Source organism: Durio zibethinus, chromosome 4, assembly GCF_047325235.1.
Source record: "Durio zibethinus cultivar Kanyao isolate XHJ-2024 chromosome 4, ASM4732523v1, whole genome shotgun sequence".
Lineage (NCBI taxonomy): Eukaryota > Viridiplantae > Streptophyta > Magnoliopsida > Malvales > Malvaceae > Durio > Durio zibethinus.
The window spans coordinates 15,251,475-15,274,224 of NC_143165.1; the positions used below are offsets into that span (position 1 = coordinate 15,251,475).

Sequence of the window (22,750 nt, forward strand, 5' to 3'; positions counted from 1 at the left end):
ACAATCACTTTCCGCCTAAGAGACTACTTATAAAATTCTTATCCAAAGATAATAAAAAGAATACATTTTAAATATCATGAGAATAATGCTAAGGAAAAATAAATCCCTGTTGATAAAGCTCTTTGTTTGCTCCATATAGTGCAGCCATGTATCTCAAATGAAGTCTAATTTCAGTACGCAAAAGTTCCTTTCAAGAGGTCTACTAGAGATTGACAGCCTTTCACACACTATTTTGTTAATGAGTATATGTTACTAATTGATGGGAAAAAACCCATATGTTATGCAAAAGCCATGGAAGATGATACAAGAAAGAGTGGGTTGATGCCATGCAAGATAAAAAAAAAGTCTTTGCATGAGAATAATACTTTTAAGTTGGTAAAGCTACAAAGGAGAATTTTGAAATTTGCCATTCGATCGTTGAAATGACGATTTCCCCCACATAGTCAGAAAATGGTTGATTTGTTGGTCTTGGTTTCCTTCATGTGAAAGTGGCCTAAAATTAAAGTCCATTTACCAAAAACTTTTTAGTCCTTTTATGCTTGATTATAGGGTTTTAAATCCTTATATAATAACTTTATATTGCTGGAAAAGAAGCAAAAGAGGTATGGAGGCAAAATAGAGAAAAAAAGTGATTTTGTGCAATTCCAATCAAGTAGGTTGATTGAAGTTAATTTATGGTCCGATTAAGTTGAAAATTTATCAATGTATTCATGACTCATTATTGTTTAGTTTGAATGGTGAAGATCAAGTTTTGAGTTTTCTACCTACTGATTTCATGAGTGTGTGTTAATTTTTAAATTTGGTAAGACTTCTTCAATTTTCTCTGGCAATATTATTTTTTTATCTCGATTGTTTAATCTTGAAATATTATAATTATATACCTCTAGTTCTAACTAAAGAAAACTTTGTATGCCCATTATTTTTATAATGGAGATTATTTGTTGCTGTTAATGGTTTTACTTCTCGTTTTGGGGAGATTTTTCACGAAAATTATTTATGTACTTGTGTTTGTGGGTTGGTGATTTATTTGTTAGCTCTATTTGGATGATTTCTACTAGATGCACACAAAAGAGAGATAATTTGTTTTCTACTATTTGACATATTTGGTTTGAATATTGTTTAAGGTTATTTCATCCTATCATTAATGTGGATGGTTAAGACATTTTTTAAAAAATATTTATCCTTCAACCTTCAAAGTAGAAATTTTATAAAAAAATTTTCTCCTAAATAATAATAATCAATACTATCCTATATAAAAGGATCTTGGTAATGACAACTAGCTTTCTACTAACTTTTTTTTTTTTTTTTTTTAGCTTTGTAGTAGTTCTATATTAGACTATTTTTGCATGAATTTTACACAAATTGTTTACGCGTGAAAGCCATATGTACCACCTAATGAACATTTGTCCACAAGAAATTCTGAAATTTTTTTCTTATTCACCTTCAAAAGACCTACTTGCTCCCTTACCCAACTACTTGCTCCCATTCCCATTCCCACTCCCACGCTCACCCACCTCTATTTCTCTCATTTTACCTAACTTGCTTTCTCATATACCTGTGAAATTGAAATCGGATGGAGGTGATCCTCTACAACCGGTTCATCACACCCTTCTTACTGTTGTCCTTATGACTGATTGTCCTGTTGACCATTGCCAATGATGTTAGATACTACAGTTAGTCTCTCTAAACTCTAACTCCACCGTTTAATTTTCTAAAATAAAAATTGATTTCTTTTGTTATTCGTTGGAATTTTTTTTTTGTTCGGGTCACAGGAAGGTTAGGTGCTTAAGTCAGACCCGAGAGATGGTGGAGCCTTCTTTGGTGGTTTCGCAATACCGCATGATCCGTCGGAGGAGCTTGGAAGGTGAGGGTATCTGTTATTTTGTAGATTGAGAAATTTGGGAAATTTTCTTATTTTGTTTGATGTTGTTGAATTAATTTTAGGGAAATTAGGATCGGACCAATCATGAACCCAAGAAGGATCCAAAATTTCCAGACTAAACCCAAAATTTTGTTGTCTAAATTCATTTCTTCGTTTAGGGATTCAAATCCCCTACTTCTGGAACCACAGTTATGCTTAAAGAAAAGCACCACCGAAAAAATGCCTGTAAGCCTTCTTCTATGTTTTGACCCAAGGCTCAAAATTATAATTATCAAATTGATGGTTGATGTTGGGTTATGATTGTGTTCAGTGCAGTTCAAAACAATGATAGAGGTTGAACAACCAAGCCTGTTAAAATATATCATCAAAGTGGCAATCATGATGATCGGAATGGTATTACCCGTCGGATACATGATATTCCGTAACAAACGCATCCCTTCCGCTTCCTCTTACTCCAAACAAAAGTAGGTGTGTCTTTACTTAAATGCTCTATGTCCATTCCTTCAAAAAGAATTGCTCTTTTCCCCTGAATTTCAATTGCATATTGCCATATTAGAGGGAAACTTATTATTTATTTTTTGAATTAACTGAATTAATACAAAATGTTTACTTTGTTTGGATTGAAGAACATTTTATTTGTTTGACAAACTAATATTTTTGTTTGGCGTTGGCATTTCAGGAACAAAGTTTTGATATAGTGATTTTGGTGGAAGAAGAGTTTAAAAAAAAAAAAATGTTGATGGGGTTACCTTTGAAGGAAGATTAGGAAAGATTAGAAGAAGGCCTTGAATAAGCTGCGGAGACAAAAATGTAAATGATTTATAAAACTCTCAACTCTGTTTTGTGTTTGTTGTTTGGATATCAATTCAAGTTCATAAAAGATGAAATGTGTTGTTTTGTTCAATTTATGAGTTTACCTTAGCTCAACAATCATCATCATAATATATCCGTTACCATGATTTTGGTTGTTTTGATACTAATTTGAGTTTATGAAACTCAGTTCTTTACTTCTTTCATGTATCTTTGATTGAGAATATCTATCATTTTTGCTCCCCATAGTATGTTTCTTTCATGTGGTGTGTGATGAAAACGGTATTTTGATCGAGTCTTTGTTGTTTGTTTCATGGTGGAAAATGGCTTACATCATATTTGTGCTTTGATTGAAATGGTTTCATCAGTTATAGCAAAAGAATGAGGCTTATGATTGCATGATATATCATTTTCTTTTGATCATGCATGGGTCAATTGTGATCATGCTGCATGAGCTGTGGTTCATAGCTCACATTTTAGAACTCATGTTGAGTTGTTTTCTATGTTTTTTATTTTAGAATTTGAGTATTCCATTTGATTCGGTTAATTTTTAACTCATATATCAATTCAATGAAATATCACTCTAACTTTTAACTCAAATAAATATCAATTCAATAAAATACTATAAATTTTTATAACATACCAGGCGAGGCCGGGACATCATCATCAGTAATAATAATAATAATAATAATAAATGAAGATTTTTTGTTTTATAAATTACCACAATATTTTTCATATAGTACTAATTAGTTTAGCTGGTAAATTTTCCAAAGCTAATTGATTATTATTATATTTGATGGTAAAATTTAAAAAATTAAACCTAAAATTTAATTTATTTGATTCATGTTAATAAATTTACAATCTCTTTTAAAGCAAGGTCTCTTTATAAAAAAAAATCTAAAACTTTACAAATAAATCTAAAATCTAATGCAGGGAAATATACCTAAGCAGGATCTCTGCATATATTCCACGCTGATGTGAAGGCAGGAAGAATCAAATATAGCTTTACCAGTAATGGGAACGAAGTCTACATCAAAGTTTATTAATAGATGCGTTTGGCATCAATTCCCCCAACCAATATTCCTAGTCTACTTTTATTTGTAGCACCATTTTTCGACTGGAACCAAAATTTGGCTTTAAGTTTAAGCCATTTAGCACGAGTGATTAATCTTGCACTCATGTGGTTCATTTGGCATAATCATTTGCCGCCTAAGACACTACTTCTAAAATTCTTATCCAAAGATACCCAAAAAGTACATTTTAAATATCATTAGAATAATGTTAAAGGAAAAAAAAATTCATTGTCGGTAAAGCTCTTTGTTGCAGCCATGCATCTCAAATGCAGTCTAATTTCAGTACGCATCACCTTCTTTGTGGCTAACCTAACTCGTCTCCTTATTTTCTAACGTGATAGCAACCAACGCCCAAGGTAAAACTCATGTTTGACAATTTTAAATAGGATATAATGATACAATACAAAAAATTATAAAAGTAATTCGATTTAAAATTTTAATAAAAATAATCAATTTGAAAAAAAGTCAAAAAATATGTTTTGTTTTTAACTCGTCGACAAGATAATTTTCATATTTTATATGTGTTATACACAAAATAAACAAATATAAATATATGAATTATTAAGTGTAAAAATAGTATTAAGTAAAATTACTGTAAGTAAGGTTGGAACCTTAACAAATTAAGTTTTTCAATAATTAAAGTTACCAAGAATTGAACTTGATTACTAAAATTAAGAATTCAACACTCTACTATCAAACCACACTACATTGCATGGCTATTTGCAATAAATTAATTGAAGTTTTCAGCTTCGACACAAGTATTTGATCTAATATTCTGTTTTTATACGAAACAATTTTTCTTATGTGAGCACAAACCAATTACTTGAACTATAAACTTATAGATAAATTTGGGAGTCTGAAACCAAATTACCAACTCAAAGACCCCCCATACATCAAAATACGAAAAACAGAAGCAACCAGTTAAAAGAACTTGTTCTTTCTGCTTCTATTTTCGGCTACACTTGGAAAATCGATTAATTCTATGGAACTTATACCATACTGTTTCTAGTCCTAGTTAGAGAGATGTATTTTTTAAATAAAAAGCCATCTTTAATGAATAAGTTTCAGTAACTTTCCATGCCATTGGTATATATATGAATGAAAGCGACTTTCAATTCGCATGCCCAGCTTCATTGCTACGGCAAATAGTATCTGCTTGTGGATTCGTCCACTTGATCTCATGCACATGATAGTTATAGTATTACGTGTGATTCCTTCTGTCATATACATATATACACTCATTTTTCTTACAGTCAGATTCTGACTCAAATTGTTGTGAGTGCAATGTATGTCAAATTCCCTTTAGCTATAAATAGAGCCACTCTTTGGCTTCTTTGGTAAAGCTTAATCAAGTATCTCCACGAGGACTGGTGGTTCTGTTTTGATTTTGTTGCACTAGGCTATGTGGAAGTAGGAGCCAAATATGATGGGAAAGCTGCAGAAATCAATGGCAAAATTGCCATGCCCTGAATCAAATTGTCTGTCTCATCACCAAGTAACAATTGAGACAGTCCATGGTGCAAATTTGGCTTTGAGACAGGTGAAGTGTGATGTTTGTATGCAGGAAAATAATCAAGTGTGTAATTGTGGTCATGTCCAGAGAATGCAGGTAAATGGAAACGATGGGGCCGATCATTCTTTTCTTCATGCGGTCGTAAATATGAGTGCAATGCTCATAGGTAAGTTTTTCTATTTCCCTGCATGTTTGCTTCTTCAATCCAACGCAGAAAGATGTAGGAAATGATGCCTCCAAAGGATCTTTGCATTCATTTACACAACTTGCTTTCCTGATGAAGATATTTATATAGAGAAAGTATATCCTTAAATATGGTAAGTGAAAAAAGCCATAAGTAGAGGATTTATTTTTTGCCATCTATTCGTTTAACAAAAAATCTGTAACTCCACAAAATCAACTTTTTTAGTTACAAATGTCTAAACCATATTATAAACATACTTTGAAGGTTTTTTTTTTTTTTTTTTAAATTATATATGCCTTAGATTACAGCACCCAATAACATTTTTTAGTTCACATGTAAAACAGGTCTTGGCCAGTTATCAACTCCATATGCTCTAGAAAATGGAGGATGGGCTTCTGTTTTCCTGCTTGTAGGAATTGGGGTTATATGCGCTTATTGCTCTCATCTGCTTGGAGAATGTCTTAAGAAGAATCCAAGTTCCCAAAGCTATGTTGATATTGGAGAGAATGCATTAGGAAGAAAAGGAAGAGTTTTAGCAGCAACCTTCATCTACCTGGAAATTTTCATGGCCCTTGTGTCTTACACCATTTCACTCCATGACAATCTGATCACAGTTTTCCCCGGGAACCGACTTAAGTTGCCAGGGGCTAAGCTGTCTACATCTCAGCTGATAACTGTGATTGCTGTTTTGATAGCGCTTCCAAGTCTATGGTTGAGAGATCTTTCTTCCATATCTTTCCTTTCATGGGGTGGTGTCCTCATGTCACTTATTATCTTCACATCAGTGGTGTGCACTGCTATTTTTGGAGGTGTTAAAGCTAACCACAGTATACCGGTGCTACATGTGAAAAATTTTCCTGCCATATCTGGACTTTATATCTTCATTTATTCTGGCCATGTTGTTTTCCCCAACTTGTACAAAGCCATGAAAGATCCATCCAAGTTCACTAAGGTAGATAGCTATTAAGATTATTTTTCTTCTGTTATTTTTTAACACATGAACTCTTATTGCCTATTTTTTCATCACCCAAGTCAAAAATGTCAGGTGCTTTTTTAAGCAAAATTTTGCCTGTTCTATTTAAAAATTAACTTTTCTTTTGGGAGAATCATATATCATATCCTATACATTTTTACACTTCTAAGAAAAGTTTCTATGATATTTAATATTAAAATATCTATTCTCTAACTCGAGACTTATCCTAATTGATTAATGTAATCACCCTTAAGAGATGGCATTTACTGGATTTTAAATCCTAACGTCTGCAATCATTTTTCCTATCCCTTGACAGTGACTTCCTTTGTTTAAAAAAAAAAAAAAAATTCTATTCTTCCTAATTAACACTCATCTGTTTCCTTTTCCATCTTAATCTCCTGTGTTTTCTCCTTCTGTTTTTTTTTCATTGATGCTGTTGTAGCACTTGTACTTCATCAAATGGTATCTGCTCCGTGTCGTTTTCCATTTTATCAGTTTGTTTCATTAGCATAGAATCTGCCTACGTTTCGGTATTCCTTGATTCCAAACTTAAACTTGAAGTAGAACCTAAGAATTAAATTTTTTTTTGTATTCGAAGCAATTGCGTATCTGCAGCTAGAATGAATATTGTAACTGACCAACTTTTTCTGCACTTGCTTCCAGGCATCTATTGTCAGCTTTGCATCAGTCACTTCACTTTACACTGCTCTAGCATTCCTGGGTGCCAAGTTGTTTGGTCCACAAGTCAACCCTCAGATCACCCTCAGCTTGCCCCAACACTATTTTGTCACAAAAATTGCATTATGGGCAACTGTATTAACTCCCATCACTAAATATGCGCTTGGGTTTGCACCTATTGCTTTTCAGCTAGAGCGTAACTTACCAGATTCTCTGAGTTCACGGATGAAGTTGATCATAAGAGGCTGTGTAGGCTCCATTCTTCTTCTAGTGATACTAGTTCTTGCTCTTTCTGTTCCATATTTCGAGCACGTGGTTAGCATCACTGGCTCCCTCGTAAGCGTCTGCATTTCCTTGATTTTACCCTGTGCCTTCTACATCAGGCTTTCTTGGCCTCAGATATCAAAAAGCCTCCTCATTCTTAACCTTTCCCTCATTGCTTTTGGTTCACTTCTTGGGGTACTTGGAACCATTTCATCAGCAAAGTTACTAATAAAAAGCCTCGTGAGAGATCACTCAACTTGACAGGGCAAGTCATTCTGGTCGGAATGCCATTTCCTCTTGTCTGCTTAGTATGGAAAATAATTGAGTCCTTGTGACAGATTAGTTAAATACCGGAAAGTAAATTGGACTCTGAAGAAGACTGCGGTTTCATTTTGCACCATGAATTTCTTATCTTTTACTACTATTTATCAAACATGATAGTGTTAACATCTGGCAGTTGAAGAGATGAGTTGTTAAACTCTTCTTCTATATTGAAATTCATAATACACCGCCTCTTTCGTATATTCTTCAAAAGGGTAGTTTTGTTTTTAGCTTCAAGAAATTCTAGTTCATGCAAATCTTTGTGGTTATGGTTGAATTGAGTTTTTAAAACAAAACGAAACAATATATATATATATATATATATATATATATATATATTAGTTTTTGGTACTGTGTGATGTACTGTATAATTTTTCTCTAAAAATTTATTTTAATAAATAATTTTTTTATGTTATATAATATATAATAAAGATAAATAATAATAATTTAATTTTGATTTTGATATAATATAAGTAAAATTTTATAACTTTTGATATAATTTTATTTTATCGTAGTTAATCTTCATTACTTAAAAATAGCATCAACATTGAGTATGGAGTCTGGTAGGTGTTGCCACACCAAAACCTGACCCTTTGAACAACCAAGTCTAGCAATATTGTAAGCTAAATTGTTAGTAGCTCTTTTGGTATGAGTAAAAGAACGAAGTCTAAATTGTGCAGCTATTCTCAAGAACTCTAAAGTTATGCATAAGCCATCTTAATTTGACTCTTTTCCCTTAAGAATCTCTTGGATCACCTGTGCCGCATCTGTTTCTACATCTACTTCAAACCCTCTCTCCCTAACTATACCAACCCCGAACAGGACTGCATGCATCTCAATGTGGATCAGACTTTGGTTGTTTGAAGTGCATGTTGCTGCACCCAGCTTCACAACACCTCTGCTATCCCGGGTCACCATACCCAGCCTTGCAATTCCAGTTTGGGTTTTAAAAGCATCCACATTAATTTTTACAGCCTTATCCTTTGGTAGTACCCAATTCACTACTGAGCTACCGCTGCCCCTGTTGCTTCCCGGTCCTGGTGCCAGTCTCCCCTCCCGATCCATGCGTTCTGCCCTGTACCTTAGTTCTTTGGTTGACCCACAACTAACCTCATACAAACAACGATTCCTATTTAACCACAGCAGCTATAAGATATACAAACACAGTTCAAAGGCCCCCTCATGTTTAGTCTTGGTTACGAAACTTAACCAAAAGTCTGATGACATTACTCCCGATTCCACCCAATCAGAGAACCAACTACATAAACCTTCCCATAGCTTACGGTTAAACTCTCACTCGAAGCACAGATGTTGGATTGTTTCTCCAGATTCTCCACAACCACAACATGCTTCATCCACTGGATTTCTCAAGAACCATTTTCACTGGAACTATGTCCAAAATCAATCTCCACATAAAGAATTTGACCTTAGGCAAGACTTTTGCTTTCCACACCATCTCCCATATCTGGGATCGGTTACTTCTATCCCCCACTTGTTTCCCCAGCAGTGATCTAGCCAAATGGTAGGCAGATCTCACTCAAAAGTCTCCACTATTTGCACCAGTCCATATTAACTTGTCTGGAATGGTACAACGACTTAAGAGAATTTGGAGTATCAAGTTTACATCCTCTTCTGAAAACAGCTATTGAAGCAAGTCCTCATCCCACCGTCTCTTGTTGACCTCCATCAACGAAGCTACTTTAAGGTTTTGGCCATCTTGATTAGGGAAACCTACATGTTTGAATAGAGGCGGTTTGTTGATCCATTTGTCCTCCCATGCATCTATACTCATTCCATCTCCCACCCACCACATTAATCCCTGCATTAGGACTTGCCTTCAAGCTAACAAGCCACCCATGCATAGGAAGGGTTGTGGCCGCTTCCACGTGTGAGAAGGAAGTGTTATGAAAGTACCTGGCTCTTAAGATCCTGTAGCATAATAGGGATTCATTTTGCAGAAAACGCCATTCTTGTCTAGTCAACAGAGCCAAATTAAACGCTTTAAGATCTCCGAACCCAAGATTACCATCCAGTTTTGCTAGGCATAGAGAGTCCCAGTCTTTCCAATGTACTCTTTTCCTCTCATCTCCATTATTCCACCAAAACCGGGTCATCATCATATTAATATCATGTAGAAAATTTTTGTTAAGTAAGAAACAGCTCATGCAGTACGTGGGTACCGCCTGAGCCACTGTTTAATTAAAATTGCTTTTCTTGCATGAGAAAGGAGTCTCCCTTTCCAACCTTGTATTTTCTTCCACACTTTTTCGTTCAACCTTTGGAATGTCATTCTTTTCGATCTCCCTATTATAACTGGCAGCCCAAGATAGCAATCCTGGATAAAATCATTTGTGACCGCCAGCCTTGCTATGATTTCTTCCCTTAATGTAGCATTTGTATTTGAGCTAAAAAGAACAATAGATTTTGTAATATTGACCATTTGCCCTGAAGCATTCTCGTAAATCTTCAGAAGATTTAGCACTGCTTGACATTCTGCAATACTGGCTCCTAGGAAAAGCAGACAATCATCTGCAAATAACAGAAGTGATACCCTCGGCGCCATTATTGTCACTGCGACCCCATGAATTTCACCTCTTAGTTCAGCCCGATTCAGTAGATATGACAACCCTTCTATGCAGGAAAGGAAAAGATAAGGTGATAACAGATCTCCCTGCCTGAGCCCCTGCTCGGATGAATCCATTCACATTTGTTACCATTCACAATCACGGAATATAAGACACTATGTACACACGTCATGATTCTTGAGACCATTTTGCCAAGAAACCAATCTTTCCCATCACCCTTTCCAGATAGTCCCATTCCACCCGGTCATAAGCTTTACTGATCATGTCACGCCCCGAATCGAGACATAACACGGTCATATTACTTTGAAGTAAAACCCCAAAGCAATAAGAAGCCTAATCCATAACCATTGAACAACTGTCAAATATAAAATATTCTCATTAAGTAACATAGCTAGATAACAAGTCTCCAAAGGTTCAAAGTAGAGTATTACAACTAAAATAAACAATACTTCATAAAATCCTATATTTCTAAGTAGTTCTCCAATGCTCGATTCTTCTAGCTTTTCTCAAGCTAATCATACTTATCATTCATAACATCTGTAAAAGAAAAGAAAATAGGAAATGAGCAAACCACAGCTCAGTAAGTAAAGGCTCACACACCTTATCGGATCAAACATCGTTTCATACATGTCATATAGATCATTCAAAACATTCGTCAAATCATAATGTCAAAACATCTCAATATCATCGTTCTATCAAACATTTCATAAATTCATGAATCATTGTAAAATATGTTATCATTCAAATATCGTAATCAAACCAAATCATTGATCAATCATTAAAAATCATTGTAAATCATCATTATCTTTCAAATTGTTAGCTACGGTCACTACTATAACCCGTGATATTGGTCGTATCGACAATTTCATTATCATGATCATTGCTAACTATTATAACCCGTTAGCCAAGGCTTACGCTAACTACTATTACCCGTTAGCCAAGGTTGTATGATCATGTCTTTGCTAACTACTATTACCCATTAGCTAGAGTCGTACAACTAAGTTCTGGTGTCGATGATCCCACTTCCCAGGGATATAAAAACGTAGCTATCATAAAATCATTCTTTAAACATAAATCATTTTCTCATTTCATTCATAAGCATGATCCAACATTTATATAGAGAAACACAAAATAATCATATGCTTGATCCTATTTTCATACACTAAAAATAATGAAATAAAACATTCTTTCATTTAGAAACATATATATATATACATAGATTCGAAAACAAACAAAGTGTGTGAGGTTCTACTTACCTTCTTCTGATTCCACCACCTAATTTTTCTCCCTCAAAATTTAGTGGCCTATTCAAGAAAATTCCAGCATAACAATAATTAATTAACCCATTTGAGGCCACTTATACCAAAACAATTAAGTTAAACAAGTAATAACTCGAGTAATTAATTCTGGCAGTCTGCGCTACTTTCACTAAAACGACCATAACTCAAGATATCCAATTCGGAATGAAAATATTTTTAATGCGTTAGAAACTATACTTGACAAGCTTTCTAACCATATATGGCCCATCTCGTGATTCTTTGTGGATTAATTATAACAATTTTTGTAATCCACATCATATGCTGCTGCCAAACAGCCTGTATACCTTTTCATAAAAATTACGTATTTATTCATAGGTAACTCCAAATTCAATTCCACTTATTTCATTGGAAAGTAGACTTAATAAGCTTTCCAAACATATATGGCTTAATCTGTAAATCCTTGTATAAAAATTAAGGAAAATTTCGTAATTCCCCCTTACTGCTGCTACTAGGCAGCCTGCACCTCCTTAGGTAAAAATTGGATAACTCTTCATAGAGAACTCGAATTCGACTCCCGTTTGTTTCATTAGAAAGTAGATTCAAAATTGCTTTCCAACCATATATAGTAATCATAGTAGTATTTAACCCTTTAATATAGAATATAACCTTAATTCATCATTACAAACACATGATTCATATCAGGATTTATACCAAACAAAGATTTTCCTTTCTATTCCTATCAAATTTTTGTTTCAACAATAAATTCACATTACCAACTTTCTCAACACTTAACTTGACTCTAATTAAAGTTTAAATCATCTGCCTAAAGAGGGATAATGAAAACCCTAAAATTTTAGGGTTTCTCGATTATAAATTATACCTTAAGACTTAACCATCAATACTCCAAAATTGAAAGAGATTATTTACTTACCTCTAACAGATAATTTCTCCTTGTAGATTTGTTCTTCCCTTCACTTAGAATCCTTCAATTGATCTTTTCTGTATAAGAAACATATGAGAAATAAGTTTATGTTTTTATTTCGATTAATCGTCGACTGAAAACTGAAAAGTTAACTCTATTAATAAAAAATTAGGTTATTTATCAATAAGTCCTCTGCAGTTCACATTCTTTATTAAAGAGTCCCCCCACTTATAAAAATACTTAAAATAGTCTTTTTTTTTTCGGGTATTACAATCTCCCTAACTTATAAAAAGTTTCATCCTCGACACTTGATTTACTTTCATTTTCGAATAACTGAGGATGTCGTTTCTTCATATCATCTTCCATTTCCCAAGTTGCTTCTCTTGGTGTATGATTGCTCCATTGGACTTTTATAAAGGGAATAGTTCTATGCCTTAAGACTTGCTCTTTTCAATCAATTATTCGAATAAGATATTCCAAGTATGTTAAATCTTCTTGAACTTTTAAAGGTTCATACTCTATCACATGGTTTGGGTTAGAGACATACTTTCTCAACATGGACACATGAAAAACATTGTGCACACCAGATAGTTGAGGTGGCAAAGCTATCCTATATGCAACTTCTCCCACCTTATCAAGAATTTCAAATGGACCTATATAACATGGGCTTAGCTTTCCTCGCTTCCCAAACCATAGAACACCTTTTGTGGGTGACACCTTTAAAAAAATAAAATCTCCTTGTTGAAATTCTAACTCCCTTCTCTTTTTATCTGCCCAACTTTTCTGATGATCTTGTGCTGCATTAAGTCTCTCCTTAATCACCTTGATCTTTTCTACAGTCAATTGCACCATTTTCGGCCCTAGGAGTTTTCTTTCCCCAACATCATCCCAACATAAAGGGGATCTACACTATCTACCATACAAGGCCTCAAAAGGAGCCATCCCAATACTAGATTGATAACTGTTATTATAAGCGAACTCCGCTAAAGGTAAGTAATCATCCCAACTACCTTTTAGATCAATCACACATGCTCGAAGCATATCTTCTAAAATCTAATTTGTTCTCTCTGTTTGCCCATCTGTCTGAGGGTGAAAGGTTGTACTCAATTTTAAATTTATCCCCATAGCTCGCTGTAAGCTTACCCAAAACTTAGAAACAAATCTAGAATCTCTATCTGACACAATACTCATTGGAACTCCATGCAATCGAATAATTTCACCCGTGTACAATTGTGCTAGTTTATCAAGTAGAGTAGTCGACTTGATAGGTAGAAAATGAGCTGATTTAATGAGTCTATCAATAATTACCCATACTGTATTATTCCCTTTAGATGACCTAGGCAACCCCATCACGAAATCCATAGAGATGTGCTCCCACTTCCATTCTGGTATTTCCAAAGGTTGTAACAACCCTGATGGTTTTTGGTGTTCAACCTTAACTTGTTGACACACTAGACATTGGGACACAAACTGAGCTATGTCACGTTTCATATTATTCCACCAAAAACTTTCTTTCAAATCTTTATACATCTTAGTGCCTCTGGGATGTATAGTGAATCGAGACCCATGTGCTTCTTTCAATATCTCTCATTTTAGATCAAGATCATTTAGTACACATAATCTATTTCTAAAACGTAATGTGCCATCCTCGTGAAGATTAAACTCTGGCCTCAAACCATTTTGCACTTCTGTCTTAATTCTGTCTAACTCACTATCTTCTTTCTGTACAGTTTTTATCTTTTCGATTAAAGTTGGCTGAACCACCAAACTAGCCATAACAATACCTTTTCCCTGTATAATCACCTCGATTTGCTGCATATCAAGTTCTTCCAACAATTTTTGTTGCAAAGTAAGCAAAACAGCCATACTTCCAATGGACTTTCTACTAAGAGCATCAACAACTACATTAGCTTTGCCCGAATGATAATTGATGGTCAAATCATAATCTTTGATTAATTCGAACCATCTTCTCTGTCTCATGTTCAACTTTTTCTGCGTAAACAGATACTTTAAACTCTTATGGTCCGTATAAATTGCACAAGGCTCCCCATACAAATAATGTCTCCATATTTTCAAAGCAAACACAATGGCAGCTAACTCTAAGTCATGAGTCGGATAATTCTGCTCGTAGGTTTTTAATTGCCTAGAAGCATAAGCAATTACCCTATCATTCTGCATTAACACACAACCCAACCCCTCACTATAAATGGTAAAACTACCAATATCAAAAGGTAAGGTAAGGATAGGTGCTGACACCAATCGTTGCTTTAGCTCTTGAAAACTTTGTTCACATTCTTTAGTCCATTCAAATTTTGCTCGCTTTTGAGTTAAACGAGTCAATGGTACAATAATTTGAGAAAACCCCTCAACAAATCTTCTATAATAACCTGCCAAGCCTATAAAACTTCTTACTTCTGTCACATTTGTCGGGCGAAGCCAATTCACCACTGCCTCAATCTTTTTCGGATCAACTGAAATCCCATCTTCAGAAATAACATGACCAAGAAAACTAACACTTGTCAACCAAAATTCACATTTGTTAAACTTTGTGAAGAGTTGTTTATCCCGCAAGATCTATAATACTATCCTCAAATGTTTCTCATGTTCCCTATCACTCTTAGAATAAACTAGAATGTCATCAATAAAAACAACAAATTGATCCAGATATTGTTTAAAAATTCTATTCATCAAGTCCATGAATGCAGCAGGTGCATTTGTTAATCCAAAAAGCATAACCAACAATTCATAATGGCCATACCTAGTTCGAAAAGCAGTCTTGGATACATCACCTGCCTTAATCTTCAACTGATGATATCCACACCGTAAATCAATCTTTGAAAAGACCTTTGCTCCTTGTAACTGATCAAACAAGTCATCAATTCGAGGAAGAGGATATTTATTCTTCACAGTCACTTTATTTAACTCCCTATAATCAATGCATAAGTGCAAACTCCCATCTTTCTTTTTAACAAACAATACAGGAGCTCCATAAGGTGACACACTAGGACGAATAAACTTTTTCTCTGACAATTCTTGGAGTTACACATTTAATTCACGTAACTCAGATGGAGTCATGCGATAAGGAGGCTTAGATATTGGTCCAGTTCTAAAGATAAGATCGATTTCAAATTCAATTTCTCGATTAGGAGGTAAGCCAGGCAAGTCTTCAGGAAAAACATCAAAAAAATCTCTAACAATCGAAATATCTTCTAATCGTGAGCCTACATTCATTTGAGTGTCTTTCACATAGGCGAGGTGGCCTAGACACCCTTTCTTTAGAGATTACATGACACTTGAGATCGACACAATTTGACACAGAATGCTTAAATGATGACCTTCATATACAAGTTTTGATTATCCTAGACACTGAAACACTACTCTCTTTCTGTAACAATCAATAACTGCATGATGTATAGATAACCAATTCATCCCTAAGATCACATCAAATTTTAACATCTTTAACTATACCAAATCTGCTAGTAGTTCACAACCCCTTATGTGTACAACACAATTCTTATAAACACTATCAGCATACATAATTTTTCCCACAGAAGTAGCAACATATAAAGGCTCATTCAACTTCTCAGGTTCAATACTCAAAGATGTAGAAAACTTGATAGAAACAAAGCTATGAGAGGCACCAGAATCAAATAAAACATTAGCATGGACACGATTAATAGGAATAGTACCTGTCACTACATTATCATTTACATTAGCATCTTGGCAGGTTAAAGTGAAAACTCGAGCATTTCCCTTTTATGGTTGTTCCATCGGTTTAGCTTTAATAGCATCATTCTTCTTGTTTAGGCTATTTCGAGCAATATGCCTATATTTTCCACATTCAAAGCAAATTCTTGTTTTCCTAAAACATGGTCCAGAATGAAATCGCTCATAAAAATCACATTTCTCGAGCTTAATACCAGATTTCATCTCCCACTTCTTACTTATGTTTTTTCTGACATTCTTTTGGTGATTAATCTGATCTCCTTCAAACCTTAAGCGTTTCTTATCACCCCTCTCTTGCTTATATCTTTTCATGTCTGACTCAATCTTTAATGCTCGTTGTAACATATCTTTATAACTATCAATTATGTGAGAAGACAAACGAGATCGAATACTTGGCTTCAACCCATGCTCGAATTATATTGCCTTATTCTTATCTGAGTCAATGATGCGAGTACAGAAACGTCCCAGCTCATTAAACTTGTTGGCATACTCCAGCATAGACATATCATGCTTTTGCTGTAATTGCAGAAACTCATTCTCCTTCTCTACTTTCACTGATTCTGGAAAATATTGATAAAAAAAAATCTCTTTAAACTTTTTCCAAGTTAGAGGCTCACCTGAATCTTTAAATGTGGGATTTATGGTATCCCACCAGTACTCAGCATTTCCTCTTAATTGAATGACAGCCAAGCTCAATTTCAAATCTTCAAAGATACGCATTGCCTTAAAGAGTTTTTCTAACTCTTTAACCTAAGCTTCTGCAACCAAAGGATCAGGGTCGCCTTCAAACTGAGGTGGGTTGACCTTTCGAAATCGTTCATTCTCTTGTGTTTGCTACTGTTGTTCTATCAAATTAGACACCACCTGACACACTCCAACTAAATCATCCCGCGTCACCGGAACATTAAGAGCATTTTCAATATCAATTTGCTCATCTCGAACATTGGTGGTTTTAGATTCATCCCTTCTCCTGTCAGTTCTTTTCCTTCGACCCGCAAGGTCTACTAATGTCTCATTTCTACCACTCACTCTTACCTAATTTAATACCAACAAAGAAAAAATTCGTAAGCGATCAAAATAAAATAATCAAATCTTATCAGTGTAAATGCTAAGAATACTTAAGTTCTACACTATCTATAACTCAATTCTTTCCTTTCCTGGATCTTAAACCTTCGCTCTGATAGCACTTATATCACGTCCCGAATCGAGACATAACACGGCCATATTATCTTGAAGTAAAACCCCAAAGCAATAAGAAGCCTAATCCATAACCATTGAACAACTCTCAAATATAAAATATTCTCAGTAAGTAACATAGCTAGATAACAAATCTCCAAAGGTTCAAAGTAGAGTATTACAACTAAAATAAACAATACTTCATAAAATCTTATATTTCTAAGTAGTTTTCCAATGCTCGATTCTTCTAGCTTTTCTCAAGCTAATCATACTTATCATTCATAACATCTGTAAAAGAAAAGAAAATAGGGAATGAGCAAACCACAGCTCAGTAAGTAAAGGCTCACACACCTTACCGGATCAAACATCGTTTCATGCATGTCATATAGATCATTCAAAACATTCGTCAAATCATAATGTCAAAACATCTCAATATCATCGTTCTGTCAAACATTTCATAAATTCATAAATCATTGTAAAATATGTTATCATTCAAATATCGTAATCAAACCAAATCATGGAACAATCATTAAAAATCATCGTAAATCATCATTATCTTTCAAATCGTTAGCTACGGTCACTGCTATAACCCGTGACATTGGCCGTATCGACATTTTCATTTTCATGATCATTGCTAACTATTATAACCGTTAGCCAAGGCTTACACTAACTACTATTACCCGTTAGCTAGGGTCGTATGATCATGTCTTTGCTAACTACTATTACCCGTTAGTCAGGGTCATAGAACTAAGTTCTGGTGTCGATGATCCCACTTCCCAGGGATATAAAAACGTAGCTATCATAAAATCATTCTTTAAACATAAATCATTTTCTCATTTCATTCATAAGCATGATCCAACATTTATATAGAGAAACACAAAATAATCATATGCTTGATCCTATTTTCATACACTAAAAATAATGAAATAAAACATTCTTTCATTTAGAAACATATATATATATACATAGATTCGAAAACAAACAAAGTGTGTGAGGTTCTACTTACCTTCTTCTGATTCCACCACCTAATTTTTCTCCCTCAAAATTTAGTGGCCTATTCAAGATAATTCCAACATAACAATAATTAATTAACCCATTTGAGGCCACTTATACCAAAACAATTAAGTTAAACAAGTAATAACTCGAGTAATTAATTCTGGCAGTCTGCGCTACTTTCACTAAAACGACCATAACTCAAGATATCCAATTTGGAATGAAAATCTTTTTAATGCGTTAGAAACTAGACTTGACAAGCTTTCTAACCATATATGGTCCATCTCGTGATTCTTTGTGGATTAATTATAACAATTTTTGCAATCCACGCCATATGCTGCTGCCAAACAGCCTGTATACCTTTTCATAAAAATTATGTATTTATTCATAGGTACCTCCAAATTCAATTCCGCTTATTTCATTGGAAAATAGACTTAATAAGCTTTCCAAACATATATGGCTTAATCTGTAAATCCTTGTATAAAAATTAAGAAAAATTTCGTAATTCCCCCTTACTGCTGCTACTAGGCAGCCTGCACCTCCTTAGGTAAAAATTGGATAACTCTTCATAGAAAACTCGAATTCGACTCCCATTTATTTCATTAAAAAGTAGATTCAACATACTTTTCAACCATATATAGTAATCATAGTAGTATTTAACCCTTTAATACAGAATATAACCTTAATTCATCACTACAAACACATGATTCATATCAGGATTTATACCAAACAAAGATTTTCCTTTCTATTCCTATCAAATTTCTATTTCAGCAATAAATTCACATTACCAACTTTCTTAACACTTAACTTGACTCTAATTAAAGTTTAAATCATATTTCCAAAGAGGGATAATGAAAACACTAAAATTTTAGGGTTTCTCGATTATAAATTACACCTTAAGACTTAACCATCAATACTCCAAAATTAAAAGAGATTATTTACTCACCTCTAACAGATAATTTCTCCTTGTAGATTTGTTCTTCCCTTCAGATAATTTCTCCTTGTAGATTTGTTCTTCCCTTCACTTAGAATCCTTCAATTGATCTTTTCTGTATAAGAAACATATGAGAAATAAGTTTTTGTTTTTATTTCAATTAATCGTCGACTGAAAATTAAAAAGTTAACTCTATTAATAAAAAATTAGGTTATTTATCAATAAGTCATCTGCCCTTCTCATTCTTTATTAGAGAGTCCCCTCACTTATAAACATACTTAAAATAGTCTTCTTCTTTTTTTTCGGGTATTACAGATCATGTCTAGTTTTAATGCCATCTGACCCATTCTACCTTTCCTTTTGTTCAGCATAGCATGAATTGTCTCGTGCGCCATTATTGCATTATCGAATATCATTCGGCCGGGCACAAAAGTACTTTGATTCTGCCCTTTAATCTTTGTGAGAAAATTTTCCATCCTAATCACCAGCATATTTTAGATAATTTTATACAAAACATTTCACAGACCTGTAGGACCAAGATCCGTGGTAGATTTTGGAGTACCTACTTTCGGTATAAGTACTATTTTGGTGTTATTAATATCCATAAGCTATCCTCCGTGTTTCAAGAAATTCAGAACAGTATTAGAAATGCCCTCCCCTACAACATGCCAATATTTTTGGAAGAAAAAAACATTCAAACTGTCTGGCTCGGGAGCTCTGCTAGGGTGCATCAGAAATAGAGCCTCTTTTACTTCTGCTGCCGTAAAATCATGTTCAAGCTGCAGATTAATTTCGTCTATGACCCTTGCCTCCACAAAATCAACAACTCTTTCAAGCTCACTAGCCTGAGAAGTAGTAAAATTCCCTGGAAATACTCAACAAAGATTCGTTCAATCTCCCTCCAATCTGATATCCACCTTCCTGTATCATCTCTTAGCTTGGTGATTAGATTTTTCCTTCTTCTATTAGATGCAGATGCATGGAAGAACCGTGTGTTCCGGTCGCCCTCCACAAGCCAGACTCCCTTTGATCGTTGCCTCCACATTGTTTCTTCCCTTTGTAGTAAGCCACTCAGAACTTCTTTGCAAATTTGTACTCTCCCAGATTGTTCTCCACTTTGTTCTTTGCTTAGCGGGTCTCGCAATTCTTCTTGTTTATGGTTTATTTGGTTCTAGACACGCCCAAAAACCTCTTTATTCCATGATCCCAGCATATTACTACACTTTTGCAATGGATTCGAAACTTCTGCCAACGAATTTGGCTGTATTCTATCCCAACACTCCCTGATAACATCTTCGCATTCCACATGTTGTGCCCAATGTTTTCAAATCTGAACATTCTTTTCTTTGCTTCACACCTTTGAGGTGGTTTATCCTGTATATTCAACAGTATGGGCAAATGATTAGATGTAGTTGCCGCAAGGTGATCCTCCCACGAAAAAAGGGAAAAGGTTTAGCCAAGCAGTTGACGCAAGACATCGATCCAACCTCTCATACACGCATTCCTCCCCATTACTATGTTGCCATGTTAATCAAGGGCCCTTGACTGGTATCTCATTTAGTTCACAATCATCAACGGCATCTCTGAAATCTTTGATCTACCATGCAGGTTGTTTCATGCCCCCTACCTTTTCATCATCTGATAACAATTCATTGAAATCCCCCACACACCCATGGAAGCTCTGATGTCTCGTAAAGGGACCGTCAAAAATCCCACAACTTCCTTCTCTTTTGTGTCTCTGGATGTCCATAGAAACCAGTAAGCCTCCAAACGTGACCACCACCTTCCAAACGTAACTTCGTGCCCACATGCCACCTTGAAAAAGTCATCAATTGTAAATCAATATTATTCATCCACAACAACGTCAAACCACCACTTCTACCAATTCTATCCACCGTTAAGATATTATCAGAACCCAATCTCACCTTTAACCTCTCCATTTCACCACTCCTTTTTGTCTCAATTAGGAAGAGCACAAGGGGACAATGTTTTCTGACCAATTTGGTCACTTCATGAACTGTTCGAGGGGCCTCCAACCCTCGACAGTTCTAGAGTAAGAGTTTCATTGTTGCTGGCTGTTAAGTCATTATGAGCACCATATTCGTCCACTTCCATAGTGCACTATTGTTTCTTATTCCCATTCTCTATTAAAAATAATGACTTAAATTTTATAAAAAATTTATTTGGGATTAGTTAGATATTACTTTATAGATAAAAAAACTTATAAAAGAAAATTTCTATAAATTTATTTGTGATTAGTTATATATTATTTGATAGATAAGAAGATTTGTAGTAGAAGAATTCTAAGAAGAAATGAATTCTTAGTTGGCAAGTTTGACTTGCAGAAGAAAAATTTTAAGGGACAAAGATTTTTAATAAGCAAATTTGTATGCTTATAAATAGGTAAAATCTCTATAGAGTTAGATATGAGAAAGAAATGTAAAAGAGTTATAAGATTTTATGAGATAGATACCTAATAAAACTATAAGAATTTAACATCTTTATGATGGTGTGAATGTTTATGAGTGGACTAGAGGAGACTGAGATGATCTACATAAGTATGATGTATGGGTACATATGGGTATGTGTTTATTTGTATTGAAAAAGTACACATGAATATATGTATGTTTAGGTTGAGAATACTCCATAGGACTAGAGAAGATTCAGAGAGTCAATGGGTATTGATTATGAGTGCTTGATTTGAATGTATATTTATAATTCTCTACAATTAGAGGATTATTTTTCTCATTCGTGGACGAAGGTCGATTGGACCAAACTATGTTAAATTATTGTCTCTTGTGTGATTAATTGATTGTTTGGTTTTACTTTCACTAGCTTGACTGGATATAAGCCTTTTGCCTAACAAGTGGTATCGAGCTGAAGGTTCGAGCTATGGGAAGAGGCAAGTTCAAACGAACTCAATTCAAGAAAAAAGTTCGAGTTCATGTTTTAAATATTGATTTGCCTGAAGCGTGAAACATATAAAAAAAATGATTGTGAGACTTCCATTACATGTGAAGCAAAACATGTCTAGTATGAATATAGATAATTTGATAAAATTTAAATCAAGGTAAAAATTGTTAGAAATAGTAACTCAAATTCTATAAGAGATTTGTTTAGAATTAGCTAAATATTACTTGATGGACAAGATAACGTTACAGAAGAAAAATTCTAAGAGAAAAAAGATTCTTAATAGGCAAATTTGACTTATAGATAAAAAATTTTAAAAGAAAAAAGATTTTTAATAAGCACATTTGTATGTTTATAAATAGGTGAAGTCTTTATAGAGTTAGATATGAAAAAAATATGTAAGAGAGTTGTAAGATTTTATGAAATAGACGCCCCATAGGACTACAAGAGTTTAACGTTTTTATGGTGATGTGAATATTTATGAATAGACTAGAAGAGATTGAGATGGTCCATATAGGTATGATGCATGAGTGCATATAGGTATATG

General features: G+C 34.3%; 2 protein-coding genes and 1 pseudogene across 5 annotated transcripts; 2 read left to right on the plus strand and 1 right to left on the minus strand.

The window, feature by feature from the left end:
- Positions 1-1,383: 1,383 nt before the first annotated feature.
- LOC111288709 (uncharacterized) lies at positions 1,384-2,786 on the plus strand. Of its 4 annotated transcripts, none has more exons than XM_089760355.1 (5): positions 1,384-1,673; positions 1,773-1,864; positions 1,945-2,107; positions 2,198-2,350; positions 2,562-2,786. In XM_089760355.1, exons 3-4 carry the CDS (start codon positions 1,967-1,969, stop codon positions 2,348-2,350), a joined length of 294 nt encoding a protein of 97 aa, XP_089616481.1. In that variant the 5' UTR covers positions 1,384-1,673; positions 1,773-1,864; positions 1,945-1,966; the 3' UTR covers positions 2,562-2,786. The 4 variants fall into 4 exon arrangements, with proteins under 4 accessions (XP_089616481.1, XP_022735447.1, XP_089616480.1 ...); XM_022879712.2 differs by having other exon boundaries at positions 2,198-2,346; XM_089760356.1 differs by having other exon boundaries at positions 1,399-1,673; positions 2,193-2,346.
- Positions 2,787-5,026: 2,240 nt separating this feature from the next.
- On the plus strand, positions 5,027-7,901 carry LOC111287661 (amino acid transporter AVT1H-like). Its single transcript, XM_022878334.2, has 3 exons — positions 5,027-5,444; positions 5,807-6,414; positions 7,099-7,901. The coding sequence occupies exons 1-3, from the start codon at positions 5,189-5,191 to the stop codon at positions 7,636-7,638; spliced, it is 1,404 nt and encodes a 467-aa protein (XP_022734069.2). The 5' UTR covers positions 5,027-5,188; the 3' UTR covers positions 7,639-7,901.
- An 11,642-nt stretch (positions 7,902-19,543) lies between these two features.
- Positions 19,544-21,359, minus strand: LOC149519247 (uncharacterized; annotated as a pseudogene).
- Between the last annotated feature and the right edge of the window lie 1,391 nt (positions 21,360-22,750).

Excerpts from the sequence above, each read along its gene's own strand:
- LOC111288709 (XM_089760354.1), top strand. The coding sequence starts at position 1,967 with ATGAACCCAAGAAGGATCCAAAATTTCCAGACTAAACCCAAAATTTTG. Across the intron at positions 2,108-2,197 it reads GCACCACCGAAAAAATGCCT|TTCAAAACAATGATAGAGGT; the intron begins GTAAGCCTTCTT and ends TGTTCAGTGCAG.
- LOC111287661 (XM_022878334.2), top strand. The coding sequence starts at position 5,189 with ATGATGGGAAAGCTGCAGAAATCAATGGCAAAATTGCCATGCCCTGAA. Across the intron at positions 5,445-5,806 it reads TATGAGTGCAATGCTCATAG|GTCTTGGCCAGTTATCAACT; the intron begins GTAAGTTTTTCT and ends CATGTAAAACAG. Across the intron at positions 6,415-7,098 it reads ATCCATCCAAGTTCACTAAG|GCATCTATTGTCAGCTTTGC; the intron begins GTAGATAGCTAT and ends ACTTGCTTCCAG.